The sequence below is a fragment of the Protobothrops mucrosquamatus genome, unplaced genomic scaffold, assembly GCF_001527695.2.
Source record: "Protobothrops mucrosquamatus isolate PMUCROS unplaced genomic scaffold, P.Mucros_1.0 scaffold21, whole genome shotgun sequence".
NCBI classification, from domain to species: Eukaryota; Metazoa; Chordata; class Lepidosauria; order Squamata; family Viperidae; genus Protobothrops; species Protobothrops mucrosquamatus.
In genome coordinates, this window is record NW_015386406.1 from 2,685,130 (window position 1) to 2,702,382 (window position 17,253).

General features: G+C 34.7%; 1 protein-coding gene across 1 annotated transcript in view; it reads right to left on the bottom strand.

Annotated features, from left to right (window-relative positions):
* RAPGEF5 (Rap guanine nucleotide exchange factor 5) overlaps window positions 1-17,253 on the bottom strand; it is a 116,762-nt gene that overhangs the window by 68,605 nt on the left and 30,904 nt on the right. Inside the window, exons 8-9 of the mRNA XM_029283114.1 lie at window positions 6,334-6,410; window positions 2,033-2,158 (exon numbers count right to left, since the gene is read on the bottom strand). Coding sequence (XP_029138947.1) covers window positions 2,033-2,158; window positions 6,334-6,410 — 203 coding nt within the window. The remainder of the gene's footprint in view (window positions 1-2,032; window positions 2,159-6,333; window positions 6,411-17,253) is intronic.

Here is a 17,253-nt window from a genome sequence, read left to right on the forward strand (position 1 = left end):
CCACCAAAGATTAAAAACCAATGGTTGTTTGGGAATTTGCCACTGGATTGCAGAAACTAAATTTTGAGGAGATGTAAAAAAAGAACTATCAGTTACTCCACTGCGCTCTACTCAATTTGTTTTTGGTAAGTTTTTTTGTGAACTTATTTTTAATATCATTTTAAAAGCAGCATCAATTTAACGTAAATTATCACACTGCAAAAAAAATAACCTGATTAAAAAAAACAATAAATTAGGTAACAATGAGATGGCATGGAATGGGATATTTGAGGGACCTTTTCCTGGTCACACCTCCCTGTTCTATCTGGTTCAGCAGGAAGTGCATTTTGTGGGTCCTGTTAGCAGGGAGTTTAATCAGGCAGGACCTAGGAGGAAAACCATTTCTGCCATGGAATACCATCCCCTCCCCCAAGGTGAGGCTGCTGAACTTCCAGAAAGCCCTAAAACTATGACAAAATGGAGTCTGCTAGATGACTACGGGACAACTGAATGCAATTTTGCACATTTTGACACCATTCTGTTGTTTTTAATTTTCTTTCATTGTGCTTTTATTTTTTTAATTTCAATTGGATGTTTTAATGATTTTATGTATTTTGATTGTTTTATTATGTACACCGCTCAGAGTCACTATGTGCAACGGGCAGTTATGCAAACGTAATTAAATAAATAAATGAATAAATAATATGAACAAGCAGCATTACTGGAGAAAGAGAGAAAAAGTAAGTGAAAAAAATACACTAAAAATTGATAAGAGAAATCATGGACTGGTAGAATACTGTAAACAGAAAGGTCCTTTGCTTTGCAGATAGAAATAGGACTCCACAGATTCCCTTTCTAGAAATCAAGACAATACAATGTACTCCCAAATATGATTAACTCCTAAAATTAAAAAAAAATCTTGCCTTGCCATCACTATTACAACATTTGCAGAAAAGAGTTGTTCCAGTGTTGTCCAGTAATGCAAGTATGCTGGTCACATACAATTAATCCTAAAAAGACTCTAATAAACCGATTATTTTTCATTATTTTAAATTACCATCCGCCCCTACCAACATAGTCAGTTATACAAGAAATGATGGGGGGAAATCATTTTAAAAAACTGGAAGAAACATAGTGGTATATAAAATCTAGTACCTTAAATGTATTAACAAGAAAGACAGGATTGAAGCACCATAGGAAAAATGATCTCTTAACTGAGAGAAGATAAGATTTCTGCAATTTAATTTAAATGCCTGAGATAGCAATATTTTGCAGAAACTGTCAGTATGCAAGAACAGAGAGTCCATCACATATTTTAAGAATGTGAAACTTCTTAGAACACCTGAATATCTTGATTGGATTTGCTAAATACCAAAAAAAAAAAACCCTACCATATATTGGTAATCAAAAGTTAGTGTAATTACATCACATCTTTAGTTTAAATGCTAAGGAGAATCCCTTTGATTGTCATTTGAGTTACAAGTAATTTAATTCAGGCTTTTTTAACTTGGACCCCCTCCATGTCCCTGAGGCTATAATTCTCAAATTCCCAGCCAGTATAATAATGTTAACACATCAAGTAGATAGCTGCAACCCTTTAGAAGCATTTACTTTTTGTCTATTAGTCTAAACTGCCCTAGAAAACTCTTCCTCATCCTAACACCTTCCCGATCTGATGGGAAAACATCTGGAAGGTGCCAAGTTGGGAAGCCTGGTTCAAAGTTCACTTTTGAAGGGGAAGAATCTGAAAAAATGCCAGATGCAAAATGTAAATTATGAGTCCCATTCAAAGATATGAAATAAGTCATCAATTATGGCTATCTCTCTCTCTCTCCCCACCCTCTCTGTCCCTCTCTCTCTTTCTTCCTCTCTCTCTCTCCCTCCCTCTCCCTCCCTTAATCCCATTGTAAACTAAGTTATTTAAACAGCTCTTACTTCTCATAACTATTACAGAATTACACTGAAAATTCAATTTCATTAATTACACTATGAATCATTCCTGGACTGTATCCAGTTACTTTACTATTTGGGAAAAAATGGAAAAATGTCCTACCTGGTCTGTATTCCCTAGTTCTCTTTTGTTTGCCTGTGGACCATGACAATTTTCTTTTGCAAATTTCTGGACAAGTTCGATGTGCCCAATATCTTCTCGTTCTTGAAGCTTGCACATAACGCCTGCCTTCAGTGTTGATGGAAAAGGAAAAAGATATTTAAATCCACAATCCCAGGACATGACACTCACAAACTTTTAACTTCACCAAAAACTCATCTTCTCCATTTCACCCTCTGAATTGTTCAAATTTTATGCTGAGCAAATCATTGTTTCTTGCTTTAAAAAAAAACAAAACAGGCACCAGTCACACAACTTTCTCCTTCTATGTGATGCTTTCTGCTTAACATAGCAGAGGCAATGTTGAACTAAATAAGCTGCTATTATGGATGCAGCTGATATGCAGGCAGTGCGTTTGTTCCCGTCAACTTGTTTCCTGTTACATAAGAGAACCACAGTAAAAGTTACAAATTCATTGGAAAGTTAGCCAAGAACAGCCCTGGAAAAGGATGGAGAGCAAGAGAGTCATTCCTAAAAATAACAGCACAAGCTTTTATTTCACACACTCCACCCTTTCTTTATGTATAACATATAACTATTAAAGTATGTTAGATAAAAAAGACAAAAGATATGTATATTATAGGTATATGTATTTGATTTTTGTTGTTTCAGACATGACCGTCTATAAAAATAAATGTTTTGTATGAAGATATTATCAAGTGTCTGTGAAAGATAACTAGCAGTATTTTGATACACAAATGTCTTTATGTGCAAACAGACACAATTTAAGAATCTAAAATATAAGTACATCTTTTCATATGGATAGCATAGTCATAAAGAACTTGGGCTGGCTATCAGAAGCTCGAAATTCAAGTTATCCAGTAGACTGCAGAGTTCATTGGGTGATTCTGAACAATTATTCTATCTTAGTCAATCTCACTTGCCACAGATCCCCTCCCACAGACCGGTACGCTCCCACAGAGCGGGCCTCCTCAGGGTGCCGTCGGCCAAGCAATGTCGGCTGGCGACCCCCAGGGGGAGGGCCTTCTCTGTGGGTGCCCCCACCCTCTGGAACGAACTACCCCCCGAGATCCGGACGATTCCGGACCTCCTACCTTTTCGCCGCGCCCTCAAGACATGNTTTCAACAAGCGGGTCTGGCCTAGGGAGAATTTTTAAATAGGGACAATTTTAATTTAAATTTTAATTAATTATACAGCGAAAAAAAATATTTGGTTTTTAACAGGTTTTTATGGGGGGATGATGTTTTATGTGTTTTAATATGCTGTAAGCCGCCCTGAGTCCTATAGGGAGAAGGGCGGCATATAAATCCATGTTAAAAAAAGGGAATGAAGAGAAAACTCCACCTTAAAATTATAAAAAGGCAGAATATCAGGGCTTTTTTTGTCATAGAACGCCCAGAACGGAGTTCCGGCACCTTTTTTGGATGGAACCCTGTAGGGTAGGCAGGGCAGGTTATATGATGTGTGTGAGTTCCGGCACCTTTTTTTTTTTTTAAGAAAAAAAGCACTGGTAACAACTCTGTGAAGCCATTGGGCTGAAGCAGTGTCTGGCCCAAAGTCACCCAGCTGTTTTCATGTCTAAGACAAGACTGGTTTCATGTCTAAGCCTGGAGCCTTAACCACTAAACCAAACTGGCTTGAAAAGAAAAAAAAATACTACAGTATAGTGATTCTACAGCACAGCAAAATCTTGTTATCTTAATGACAGTAAAATGATCTCAGGAAATTATGTTCTTAAAAGCAAAATTATCACTAATAAATGAATAAGTCAAAAGTAATATAAAGATAAATAATTGAATCTCTTAAAGAAAACTGAGAAAAAAATGTTGTCATCCTTTTAAGGTTAATATCACTAAAAAGGATTTTCTGTTCTCAGAACTATTCTTGCTTTACACTCAGACCTTCAAAACTTCTGTTGACTACAATAAAAATCACAAAACACTAATCTCAGCTTCCCTTAACCTTGAGATTTGCATTCCATTTATGAACTTGCAGATGCTCATTTATCAGTTTGTAACTATGTGTATAACAAAAGGAACCCTACATGATAGTAAACCATACAGTTATTTCTGCATGTTTTTTTAAATAAATCAGAATTGGTTAGCTTGGTGAATCAGGGTTACTATTACATACAATGGTTTAGCATAAGATACAAATGAACAACATTATTATTAATGTAATCTATAAATTCAGCTTCCTCTATATTGTTCTGTCAGGTAAGACACTTTGAGACATAATGAGAAATTTAGAGAAGCAAAAAAATTCTGATTCACACTTGGCAAACCAATAAAATCTACTGCCTTATTGAACAGAATGATTACATATACAATTGATAAATTATTACTTTGTAAACAGTGTTCAATAATAATTTTGTTTACAGAAAAAATACATTCATTAGTGCTACCAAATGGCCAAATATGCAAATTAATATATGGTCTTGTGCTGGCCTTATCTGTTTCATCTCAGTTTAACACACCCAATAATTTCTATAAAGTAAAAAAATGGTGTATTAGCTAATATGCATGTTGACAGTTTTGTGAAATGTTCACAGTAGTTTTCAGACCAATTAAATGTCTGGATTCACTGAAATTGAAATACTTTTGTTTTCTGTAATTCACTTGCATAATCTTATTACCATGCTGCTTATTAGACCAGATGAATACTTAATGAATTCCTTTGTTTTTAAATCTCGAACAACAAAACCTTGAAATGAGCATTTATATAAACTCAATATGGACAACAAAAAAACCCAACCTAATGGTCTGAACATGACGTGCAACCAAATGATAAATACATCAACTGTTCTTTAGTAAATATAAATATAAAGTATTCATTATATATTGAAATGAATAACATGCTATCATTATTTATAGTTTTCCTAATACAGCTATTCCAATTTTGCCCTTCCTGGATAGATTGGTAAAAGCTCTGGACCAACACAATTGAAAGTCACCAGATGTAAGGAGTATGGCAACATTTGGTCAATTAAACAGAAACTTGCAAAAGATCCTATCTATTTTCCCACATGGAACAAACAGAAGAGAGGGATTAAAATTACAAACATGTTTTTATTTATTCATATATTCAATTTATATGGCCACCCAGTTGATAATCGGGGTGCATATACTGTATATTAAAACCAATTAATTAAAAACATATTTAAATATACTTATCATTAAATAGGAGGACCAAAGAGTTAAGCTACCCTCTACTAGTACTGAGAACTTCACAGATAGTACTTACCCAAAGCAGAAACAATCAACACAGTCCGTTATGATGCATCAGGTTTGATCTTATAAAATGTTACTGCAATTACTGTCATCAGCCTTCTTCAAACAACATGAGCCAACTCCCATAATAGTTAGTTAATGTGTCCTAATCCACCCCATCTGTTCATCTCAATTCAACATCAAGTTGAAGGCAGCTATCATACATCAAATAATAATTTGTCTCTGGTTTATTGAATTTTAAACAGTCAACAGGGGAAATCATCCATATCCTCAAGGGCTAGGTTGCCAAGTCCTTTAATTCAAAAGCACATCTTAATTAGTGGTGGAGTCAGCCTGCTACATAAAAATAAATGTAGTAAGGTTTGAAGAAGGAATTTTTTTAAAAAAGAAGCACTGCTGGAATTGGCAAATGACAAAAGTCACATCATTTTTTTTCTTCCCAATTTTTTAAAATAATGTTTTTATTAAGCAGGTAGGATAAATCCAGAAAAATAGTAGCGATGCAATTTCTTGCATGAATGGACAGGTAGCTAACATCTTGCAATAGAAATGCATTGTCCACTTGTTAGGGACTTATATTTTTACCTTCTACCCAACATCAGACTATATCTCAATACGAGATATAGCAAAGTTTGTTCCTTGGGCACAAGTTTCCACACCGAACCAAATTTTACATTACTTTTCAGGAATTAAACTATAAACCTTTATCTTTTTACATGTGGTATTAAAGAGATTTAAGCCTTTCCTATAAAAACTACAAATTATATTGCCCAAAAATAATATATTAATTCAGTTTTATTCACTTTAATCCAAGAAATCAGAATATGACAATACTACAAATTCATCTACGTAAAAGGATAAATGTAGAAGTGTAATCGCACACCTTATTTCCAGGAGGTTAGGCCTTTAAATAGCAGAAAGTGCCAAACAAAATCATGTAGTTTTGTATATTATGTCTAGCAGGACTGTGGGGTAGTACACAAGTATTAGAAATGACATTTATAAAAAGAGGATCCCCCAAACTCTATCATGTATGAGTAATCATTTTCTACCTGTACATCACAGATATCCTTCTGGTTTTTTTGCACTATTGCTTCTCCACTGCAGATGTCATAACTTTGATTCATTGCTAAAGAAAAAGAAAATAAAAGAGACATAAAAGAGCTTCTAACAGGAACTATAAAAACTAACATTCTATCTATATACCTGCCAGCAATTTTAAAAGCAACTTCTTACTACCACATTCAATATAATTCATCATCTTCAAGAAATATTTTGATTACAATTTTAGCTAGTTATATTTTAGTATGTAACTGTCGTAGTGTAGCAATAACCTCCTGATGTTATTTCTGTTAATTTGTAGAGTTAACAGAAACTACAAGCAATATTTACTGTATATTTATTATGCTTCTATTTTACTTTCCTTCCAGAGAGACCACTCGTATAGATACATATTTAGGTACTAAAAAGATATTTCATAGAAATTCATTAATTTTCATCCCAGTAAAATAATGATAAAATACAAAAACGTCCATCAGTAAAAAAAAAATAAATAAATAAGAAAAACAAAATTAAAACAGTGAGATATCACTACCAGGTTCATTAGTGGGCAGTACTAACCATCAGGAAAAAATCTGAGACAAAAACTGCTGTTCTCAGTCGCCAGTGAAGCCCCCTCCCCCACCCAAGCTATGAGCCTGCCTTATTTTAATCTCCCCTCTTTTTATCTTTACAGGAACTCCTTCAGGAAGTCTTGTCTGCATCTCATTTCCTAGGCATTTCCATCTCGAAGGACCCAGGAAGATAATGTTTGTGCCCTGGTGTTCGTCCTTTGGAATATCATGTTCCCTGAGATTAGACTTGCTCTTGCCCTGTGATCTTTTGCCTTCTTGTCTGGGATTCTAGCAGTAAGAACGAACCCGTCTTATGACTGATTTGGATGAACTGAATGTTCTCAGCAGTTATTCTATGCTATTGATATTGTGTATTTTTTTAAAAAAAAAATTGGTTATATAATTGTTAGCCATTCAGAGTCATGTGCATATGAGATAGCAAACATAATATTTATTGAATTTTTTTTTAAAAAAATGACAGCCAAATACTTTATAGCTTCATTCCTCTCTGCAGTAAAAGGCAAACTTCCTGGGTCCTAATCTAATACTAATCATTACAGAGATTGCTGACTACATAAAGACACATACTTTATGTAGTTAGTTAGCAATAAAAATTGCTAACCAGAGCAGAATACTAGCATACTGATATGGTTCACACATTAAATTAAGCTACAAACATTTTTATAAGCTACAATGACTGCATCACCCAATGTTCTATATCAAATTAAACAAACTACTTTATGGCAAAGTAGTTGCCATAGATATTCTAACTCATTCATAAAATTCCCTTCTTATTCACTCTTCCACCATACATTTTTAAAATGCTAGAAAATTTCTCTAGTTCTCAACACCAATGAAATATTTTATTAAAAAATAATGTAAATTCAATCCTTTCAACCAATTTTTTTCCATTGTTCTATATGTATATTATAACCAACATTTTTATTAAACACTTGAGGGAAGTCAGAGCCCCAGAGAAGGAAATATTAAAAGGGCAGAAAAATATATTTCCTCAAAAGGATTTTTAAAAGCAGAAACCAACTCTGCCCCCAAATATCTCTGCCCCAAGCAGGAGCCAGCCCTATACAAATGCAAATGTAAAACCATCAGAAAGTTGGAACCAGAAACTCAAGAAGACAAAGAGACCTAAAATCTGTATACCACACCCAAACTCTAGGAGCCATTAGCCCCATCACCAGGGAAGCAGGATATGATAATAGGACTAACCCATCACCATAAAGAATGCCACAGAGGCACACCTAAACTCAGGTCAGAATACGTGACACAGGAAATATCCTCAAAGTTCATGCCACAGGAACAGGAAACTATTCCAAACAAAAGGCTAGAGAGGGTATAAAAACCTACTACCCATGTGCTCAGGCCCTTCTCTTCTCTTGTCTTTCCTGAAAGAATCATCTTTCTGGCTCTTCAATAAATTGCAACCTTCTTCCCAAAGCAGTCGCCATTTTGTTTATTTATCCCCGGCTTGGATGAACCAGGATGAAGCCTTTACTTCCCACACACTTTTACTTGTTCTTCTGTTCCAAATTTTAATACAAATTTACATATTTTAGTAACTACATATTCATCATTTGTATATAGTTCTATTTCAAACTCAGCCTTACTATGTTCAAAACTACAAATTATTTTTGTTTACTTTCAGTTAGAAAATTTTAGATATTAATATACAATTGAAACTGAAGATTTTTGAGGTGGGTAGATAAAAAGGTTATGGAATTTTGTTTTTATAACTATAGTAAGGTTATTACATGCAAAATACGCAAAAAATTGTTACTACACACAGTGAATGGTTGTTAAAGATAATTGAATTTACTGAGATAATCAAATAGACTACATGGATCAGAAAAAAATAAGTTTATTGCTAATAAATTTTGCAGACTTTTTGAGTGAAACAGTCAAAAATAAATGTATGATTTATAGTTTTGATTATTAGAAAGAATATAGAAAAGAGAGTTATTTTGCAACTATAGAGCAAATATAAATTTATAATTATAATAACTGCTCTAAAGACAATCAGAAGTGGCTTCTTTGCATCTTTTTTCCTTCTTTGCTTTCATACATTCAGTTCCTTCTTTGATTTTGTTTTCCTTTTCTTTTTCTTATTATATATTAGCAGTGCTTTTTTTCTAAAAAAAAAAAAATAGATGCCAGAATTCACACACATCATACAATCCACCTTGCCTACACTACAAGGTTCCATCCCAAAAAGGGCCGGAACTCTGTTCTGGACATTCTATGACAAAAAAAGCCCTGTATATTAGTTAACTTTTCTTACATTTTTAAATAACAATACATGAGTGCCTGTATGTTTCCCTCCCTCTCTCTCTCTGTGAGTGTGTGTGAGACTCTCTCTCTCTCTCTCTCTCCCTCTGTGTGTGTGTGTGTGTGTACACGCACGGATATGTGCACACATGTGTGTATAAAAGGGAAGTAGTACAAAGTGCAGTCCATCAAAATCAGTTAGCTCTAAGAATTATTTTCTAAGATTCTGAATATATATAGAAAATACAGCAGTCATTCAGCTTGAATTCTAAACAAGTCCAGCTTCCTTTTCTGCATATACAAGGACACATGAGCAGTGGTGGGATTCAAATATGTGAATAACTGGTTCTCTGTGTGGATGCCGCTTCCGGAAGTCCATTCTGGGCCTGGGCAACAAAAAATTAGCTACCAGTTCTGCCGAAGTGGTACGAACCGGCTGAATCCCACCATTGTACATGAGCACATATGTAAATATTCATGGGAAATGATTAAATATATAGATATCTATCTCCATTGTAAAATTCTTTTTTTGGCACTATTGTAATGGTTGCTGAATGAGCGTTCAGTAAGTTAGAACTATCTGTACTCCAATCATGTCTCATTTGTATCCTAATATGTCAGAAAATAAGTGAATTTTGGCAATTTGATTTTTTTCATTCTTTTACTTCAAAATTGAGAATGTGCTCCTATTTAAACCACACTCCAAATGACTCATATATAGGTCCAGGTTTGATTAATGCAGATAGGAATAAATATGGGAAACCTCTGAGCAGCCAAACCATCTCTTCAGTAGCCCATAAAATGCCTTTAAAATTGATTCAAAATCTTGAATTTCACAAATGTTTAAAATTTAAATGTTTAAAACTTAGGAAACTTTCCTATAGCAATTCTTCAGAATCTTTGGGTTGTCATAAGACTTCTAATAAAAATGCCTATTATGGCAACAGAAAGAATCTGCTCAGTGCCTTGTTGAAAAGCAAAAGAAGGCATTTTTATAACTGGAATGCAAAAACTATAGATAGAGCCATACATCAATTCAATAATGCACAAACAGGGTAACTAAAGAACAAAGAATTCACTCAATTTTATTACAGCTACACCTTGTTTATACCTATGTTTTTTGCTTTATCGGTGCAATAAGGCTCAGCTCCATTAATAAATGAAAGGTAGAATATTAAATAACATCAGGTCGCTGAAGTGTAATTTCAAATGCATTCAAATCCCCATAAGCTTAAGGGATTTAGGATGCTGATTTTTTAATAGCCACTTAAGAGATCAGGATGCTATCCCTTGTTTTTATTTCATTATTCATTATGTGGACAGCAAGAAGCATTTTCCTTCAAGATTTTTAACATAAAACAAGTAATGGAGTAAAGGTTTTACTAACAAAATGGATTGCTATTCTTGCTAAGCAAGGTTTATTTGATTTCGTCAATAAGAATAGTCTTCTCTGTCCTTAATGGAAGATTCACTTGATGCATAATAATCATGTATTATTTCTTTAAGTTAAAATTAAGATTACTCCATAGTAATTCCATTATTGGCTTCTACTTTTATTGGTTTAGCAGAGAAAAATCTTATGCCAAATTGAAATCTATGTAAAACAGAATTGAAATTAAACTTACTTCCACAAGATGGTTTACAATGGATTTAAAGAAGAAATCAAGAGTATGCCCTTGTCTATTATCAGAATTGGCTGTAGTACGTTTGAGGGAAAAGTTGAATTATGTAGCCAATCTTTCATGGGTTTATGTGCAGATTCTAGTCCCAAAAGCATTTTTCAATGTGTAGATTATTAGGATTAAAGACCCTGCATAGAAATTGTGGATGCTACTGCTAACAAATTATAAAAGCATAGAGGAACTTTTAGCAGAAAGAGTAACCTGGAACTGAATACAAGAAGAATGTATACTCAAATATAAAAGGAATATTTTAGTGTATTGGGTACTTTCACTCAAGAACAGGATATATTTCTCTACGTATGTGTGTTTATCTCAGTATTAAAGTTTAATCCATAGTCTCCCACGATGGCCTTCCCTAACATCACTATCAGATAAGCTAGACTGGGAGGGCACTAGGTAGGGAAACACAATTCTGCTATATTATACAAAACAATTCTTAAATTTATCAGTATAGACTTCAGAGATAAAATTTTAAACACAGACTAATTACTTATGCCCAATATATTCTGCAGTCAAACAGAATGGAACAATATAGCCAAGGAAAGTGTCAACTTCCTTTCTTTAGGTTTTACAAAGTGAACAATATCAATGCTAACTACTTTGTAAAGCTGATACATAAAATGCAAGGCAAATCAATTGTTGGAAATGTTAGTTGGAGAAAGCTTCCCCTCACTGACTCACACAGGAAAAGGACTCAAAGTTTTTAAAAAGATAACAGCTTTCCCCAATGTTGCATATTCTGAATGTGTTGGATTACAAAATTCACAGCTAGCATGGAGACTAACTTATCCAGAAAGCACCAGGTTGTTTAAACTGAATTTTCCAATTATTCTATAGCTCAAATTATATGTACTCCTGAATAAAAAATATGGGAATATCTCATTTCCCACCAGCCATGTCAAATATGTATGTTAGGCATTATGCTCACTACTAAAGTACCAAACAAAAATTACAATACTAGCAAATTGTATTTATCACATAGTTTCCAAAATACCATTAACAATCCAAGCAGAAAACCACAGAGGAAAAGCTTAACAATGGTTTTGGGATTATGAGATTTATGGATTTGCTTTGAAAATAATTTAAACAATTAAATAAGGAGTAGATAGTTAAATAGAAAAGGGAAACAAGATTCCTGAATTGCACCATTCATTGGTTGAATGGTTGTCCTTCATCTCAAGTTTTCATATTTTTAAAATTAATACATGTGTACAAAAATACAGATGGTCCTCAACTTAGTTCAGCGACTATTCAAAATCATGATGGCACTTACGACCTGCTACAGCAGGGAATTACACCTGCTGCAATACCCGCATATTCACATAAACAAAATTCTGGCCCTTGGCAAGCCGACCACCCTTAAGACTAGCTGTATCCCCCTCCCACTTGCCCCCCATCTCACCCTGCAGAGTGCTTGCTGACCTTGGGCCTACTTCCTGCCCCACTGGGTCCCACACCTTCTCCCCATTACTGTTTTCTTTACTTACCTTTTCCAAAAATCATTTTGGTAAAGAGAGTCAGCCAATCTGCTGTGTGGCCTTCCTATACTGTAGCCACATGGTGCCATTTTGGAAGTGGGCACCATTTGGAGAACAACCCTATTCGCAGATCATGAGAACTGCAGCCATTTCCAAAGTGAAGCCCACTTATAGGATGGCACCATGCAGCTCCTGGGTAGCAAAACTATGGGGCAGATTGGCCAGTTGTCTTTCCCAAAGGAAAAGATAATGGAGCGAGGTGTGACTGACGGGAGGAAGCCCAAGGCTGTAGAACCCAGCATAGAAGGAAGTGGAGTACAGGGTGCCTCAAGGGGTGGGGATAGATTCTGGGAAACCCAGAACAGGGTGGCAAGGTACTGCAGTGGTGGGCCTGTGCCAGACCTCCCAGCACCTCTCCAACCCAAGCAACCTGTGATCCACTTCATAACTACAACTGGAAGAGTAAGAGATTGGAGACTTCCGGTTGTCACACAGCCGCCATGGACGGTTGGGAGACTTGCTCTCTCTCCCCCGTTCAGTTTCGCATCACTGGGGGGCCCTGAAAAGGGCTGAAAGTCACTCCGAAGAGGCAACCAGCAAGGAGGGGCTTTCACTGAATCCCGGGAGAGCAGCAACTCTTCCGTCAGACCAGGCGATCCCTCCAAACCGGCGAACGAAAGGACCGGCCATAGAAATATGGCTCGTCCCTAGGCTGCAAACAGCCGAAGTCACACTACCATCTGGCAACTTCAAAGCAACGTGGACAGGACTGGGTGAGGTTTGCCTCTCTTACATCCTAAATACTTAATTACCTCCATAAGCTGCTAAAGTACTTTCCCCCCTGTGGTGAGGGAAGGGGGATTCTAGCCCTCCCTCCAGAAACAGCGGCTATCAACCACTTGGGAGTTTAAAACGTTGGAAAAATACTGAGATCTTAATTGGAATCCTATTTCCTAAAATTGGTGGATTATAAGATTTGCAACTTTCTGCTCTCTCTATATATATTTCTTCCTTGATTTTTATTCTAATTACTATTGAAGATTTGGGGGTTTTCCCCCTTAAAATAGAGCGGAAAAAAACCCCTAAAAAGATCCAACTAACTTTAAGACGTAACCTGCTATTCTCTAAGAGACTTGTTGACAGCTTTGAAAATAGACAAGATAAAAAATAACCTTGAAACACCATCTGCAAAATTCAGTTCAGCTCCCCATTTGGTGGACTTTCTGACTGTCAGTTTCTTTCTCTTGAGTTTAATATATTACAATGGAAGGAGAACAGGAAAGGATTTCTTCTACAGAGGAAGTACAGGAACAAATTCTTTGTATGTTAAAAGCGATGATCCAAACTCTACGTATGCAAGCTCTGGATATACAAACTCAAACTATGACTTCAATCAAAGAATTATCTATACAGAATTCTATAGAGAAACTGAAACAACCAAATGTTATGACAGAAGACTTAGATACTCAACAAATACAGACAATAGAAAACACAAAAAAGAAATTGATAATAGAGAACAAGGAAAGGGCATTTCTTATAATTCTTATAAACCAGAAGGAATTTGAAGATAAACAAGAAAAACAGATGAAAGAGAAGATAAATACTTCGGGACAACTGCATCGAACTGGAAAATAAAGAGACTACCAGCTAAATCAAGTCCTCTTAAGAAAACATCAACTGGACGTTCTTATCAACATCAAACAATAGCCACAACAATACAAGGAGATTTTTTTTGATGATTTAAAGGCAAAAATACGAAAAATGACCTGGCAGAGGAAAACAGCTAGACTAAGATTGAAAAAGATTGGGGTTTTGATCTATATATTAGATCTAAAACAGAATATATCTAAATAGATACAATATGTATTCTGAACACAAGACATTGTAACAATTTGAGATAAAAAAAAATTTGGTCATATAAAATCTAGAAATATATTGAAATAAGAATATTATATTGTCATTAGATGGGTAAGGTAGATGGTAGAAGTTATATATAAGGTGTGTATTTTAAATATTAGAATGTATGAGCAATTGGGATAAAGGAATTGTGTTTAATTAAAATTTGGAAAAAATAAATATTAAATGTAATCTGAATGTCTACAAATAATTAAGATTTGAATTTAAGATATTGTTATGAGTTGAGACAAAGGTTAAGTAAAAGTTAAAAGTATAAGTACAAATAATTAAATTTGTATATGGGTTTGTGGTATAAATGTTGGTGGTTTATTTTTAATTTTTTTTCTCTTTCTGGAAAGGAAGAAAGGAAGGAAGTGAAAGGAAGAAAAGAAAAAAAAATATTAGCTCCAAATGTGAGATAGGAGACTTAGAAATTGGGATCATTTAAAACTTGGAAATGATAACGATTAAACGTTAAACTTAAATATCAATGGCAAATTAAAGTTAAGAAAAAACTTACTAGGTTATTGTCTAAAAGGTGAAATGTCAAATTAATTAAGATATGTATAGACTGAAGATTATTGATGAATATTAGAAAGGTATTTTTTGTTTGATTAATAGAATAAGAACTGTATTGGTTTGAACATGACAGTAAATATCATAGGGGAAAGAGAGGGAATTAGTTTGTTGTAATAATTTGAGATTTGTACTGATGATATTCAAATGTAACGGAATTACTATGCTCAGCCGCCACGCTACTTTTCAAATATGTAAATGTAATATTGTAAAATTAATAAAAAACTTGAAACGGAAAAAAAAGTAAGAGATTGGACTCATTACATGGGCATCTTGCTTAATGGGTAGGAATAATAATAAATGCTAACTCTGGGGACATTAGTAAAATCTCATCACTTCCAAAATAAAATAACTAGCCAACAAAAAAGCCTTTGAAATTCAAATTTAAAAAATTGTGATGTGGCCTGTTTGATACTCTATTATAATAAAGAATGTTCATTAAGATCATTTTCTTTACTCAGATTCATTGACCACACCAGAAATAAGCTATGCCTGCAGAATAACATTCTAATGCTTTGTTTGTTTAGAAAGAATGTATTCCAACCAACATGGATAACTAACTTCCATTTTTTATTCTTATATGGATAAACTAAAATTAATCACATTCATTAAACATGGAAGAAATACTGTTTTTATCTGCAGTGATTTTTAATATGCATTTTCTCAGAAACATATCCTGAATGACTTGAAAGATTTGGGTTTTTTAATCACAATCATAGTACTAGCATTATTTATTTTTTTTAATATTTAATGATATATTTATTTTTTATCAGGAACATATATTATAAATATATTATAAACAAATATATTAATAAATTGTGGTTTCAACTGCAGTGAAATTTGCTTGGTTTGAAAAACCTCTTTGTTCTCTTTGGCTAATATTTTCTTAACAAACTCTCTAAAACATAATGAATTCTTACTGAAGCTCTCCCTAGCCCAGTGGTGGTGAACCTATGGCACGAGTGCAGAGGTGGCACTAGAGCCCTCTCTATGGGCACACGTGCCATGCCCCGGAGATGGCAACCTTGGCCACACTCACTCAGTCTGCCATGACCACAGCCACACCTATCCAGTGGGCCATGCCCACCCGGCACCTGGCGATAAATAAGTGGATTTTGGGTTGCAGTTTGGGCACTCAGTCTCTAAAAGGTTCGCCATCACTGCCCTAGCCTGTCATCTTCCAGATGTGTTGGGATATAACTCAAACTAGGCAGCTAAACTGAAAGGGATTTTAGAAATTACCATCAGAGAATATTTCATAGTACTAGCTTGGGAAGCCTATGTTACAGGGGCTGGAAGGGCATTTTCTCTTGTGCTTTCAAGGGGATATACAAATTTGCTTCTAAACGTAACTGACACAAATAACTCATGCTGCTCGTTCTTTTTAGCTTTCACCTAATTGTGAAATGGGCATTGCTTTTGTCTATCCATTTCAAAATTTTAACAGCTTTTCCTTTGAAAACGTGGTCTATTTCAATGACTTGACATGAGTTTAGAAGAAATCCTGTTCTTCATAGAAAAACAAGGTTTCTCCCAACATCAAATATCCCAGAGTTCCTACTTTGGGCAACTTCTACAAAGTCAGGAAAATATTGGCAATTTTGAAAAATATACTTTGGTTCCTAGATAAGCTGCTTAAACAATGGAAATAAACAGCACCTTCAAAACTGAATCATGTATTTCAAATTAAGACAATGTTCTAATTTATAAAGTATAAAAATGCAAGCAAACAGAATAAATCAATATTATAATACAAGTTGTCCTCAATTTACAACCATTCATCTAGTGGCCATTTGAAATTACCACAGCACTGAAAAAAGCGACTTATGGCCATTTTTCACCACCATCACCCCGACCATTGCAGCATCCCCATGGTTACTTGATCAAAATTTCAATAGTTGATCAAAAATTTCAATATTTATGACAGTTATAGTGTCCCATGTGACGACCACCTTTTGTTACTTTCTGACTAAGTCAGGGGTAGGCAACCTTGGCTCTTTTATGACTCGTGGACTTCAACTCCCAGAATTCCTGAGCCAGCATGGCTGGCTCAGGAATTCTAGGAGTTGAAGTCCACGAGTCATAAAAGAGCCAAGGTTGCCTACCCCTGGACTAAGTCAATGGAGAAGCCAGATTCACGAGAATCTGGCAAGAAAGTTATAAAACGTTGGGCTTAATTTTGGTTGTAAGATGAGGACTACCTAAAATATAGCAAGCAAACACATCAAGTAAATATTAATTGGATAGTTTAGTTTAGTTTAGTTTAGTTTATTGTATTTATATCCCGCCCTTCTCCTGGTGGACTCAGGGCGGCTTACAGCCAGTTAAAAAACAGAGCAATTGATACAAATATACAAAATTTAAAATAAATTAAAAGATATATTTAAATAGGCCTTTTCTTATTTTAAAAGTTGATTAAAATCCAATTTAAAATATCCCTAGGC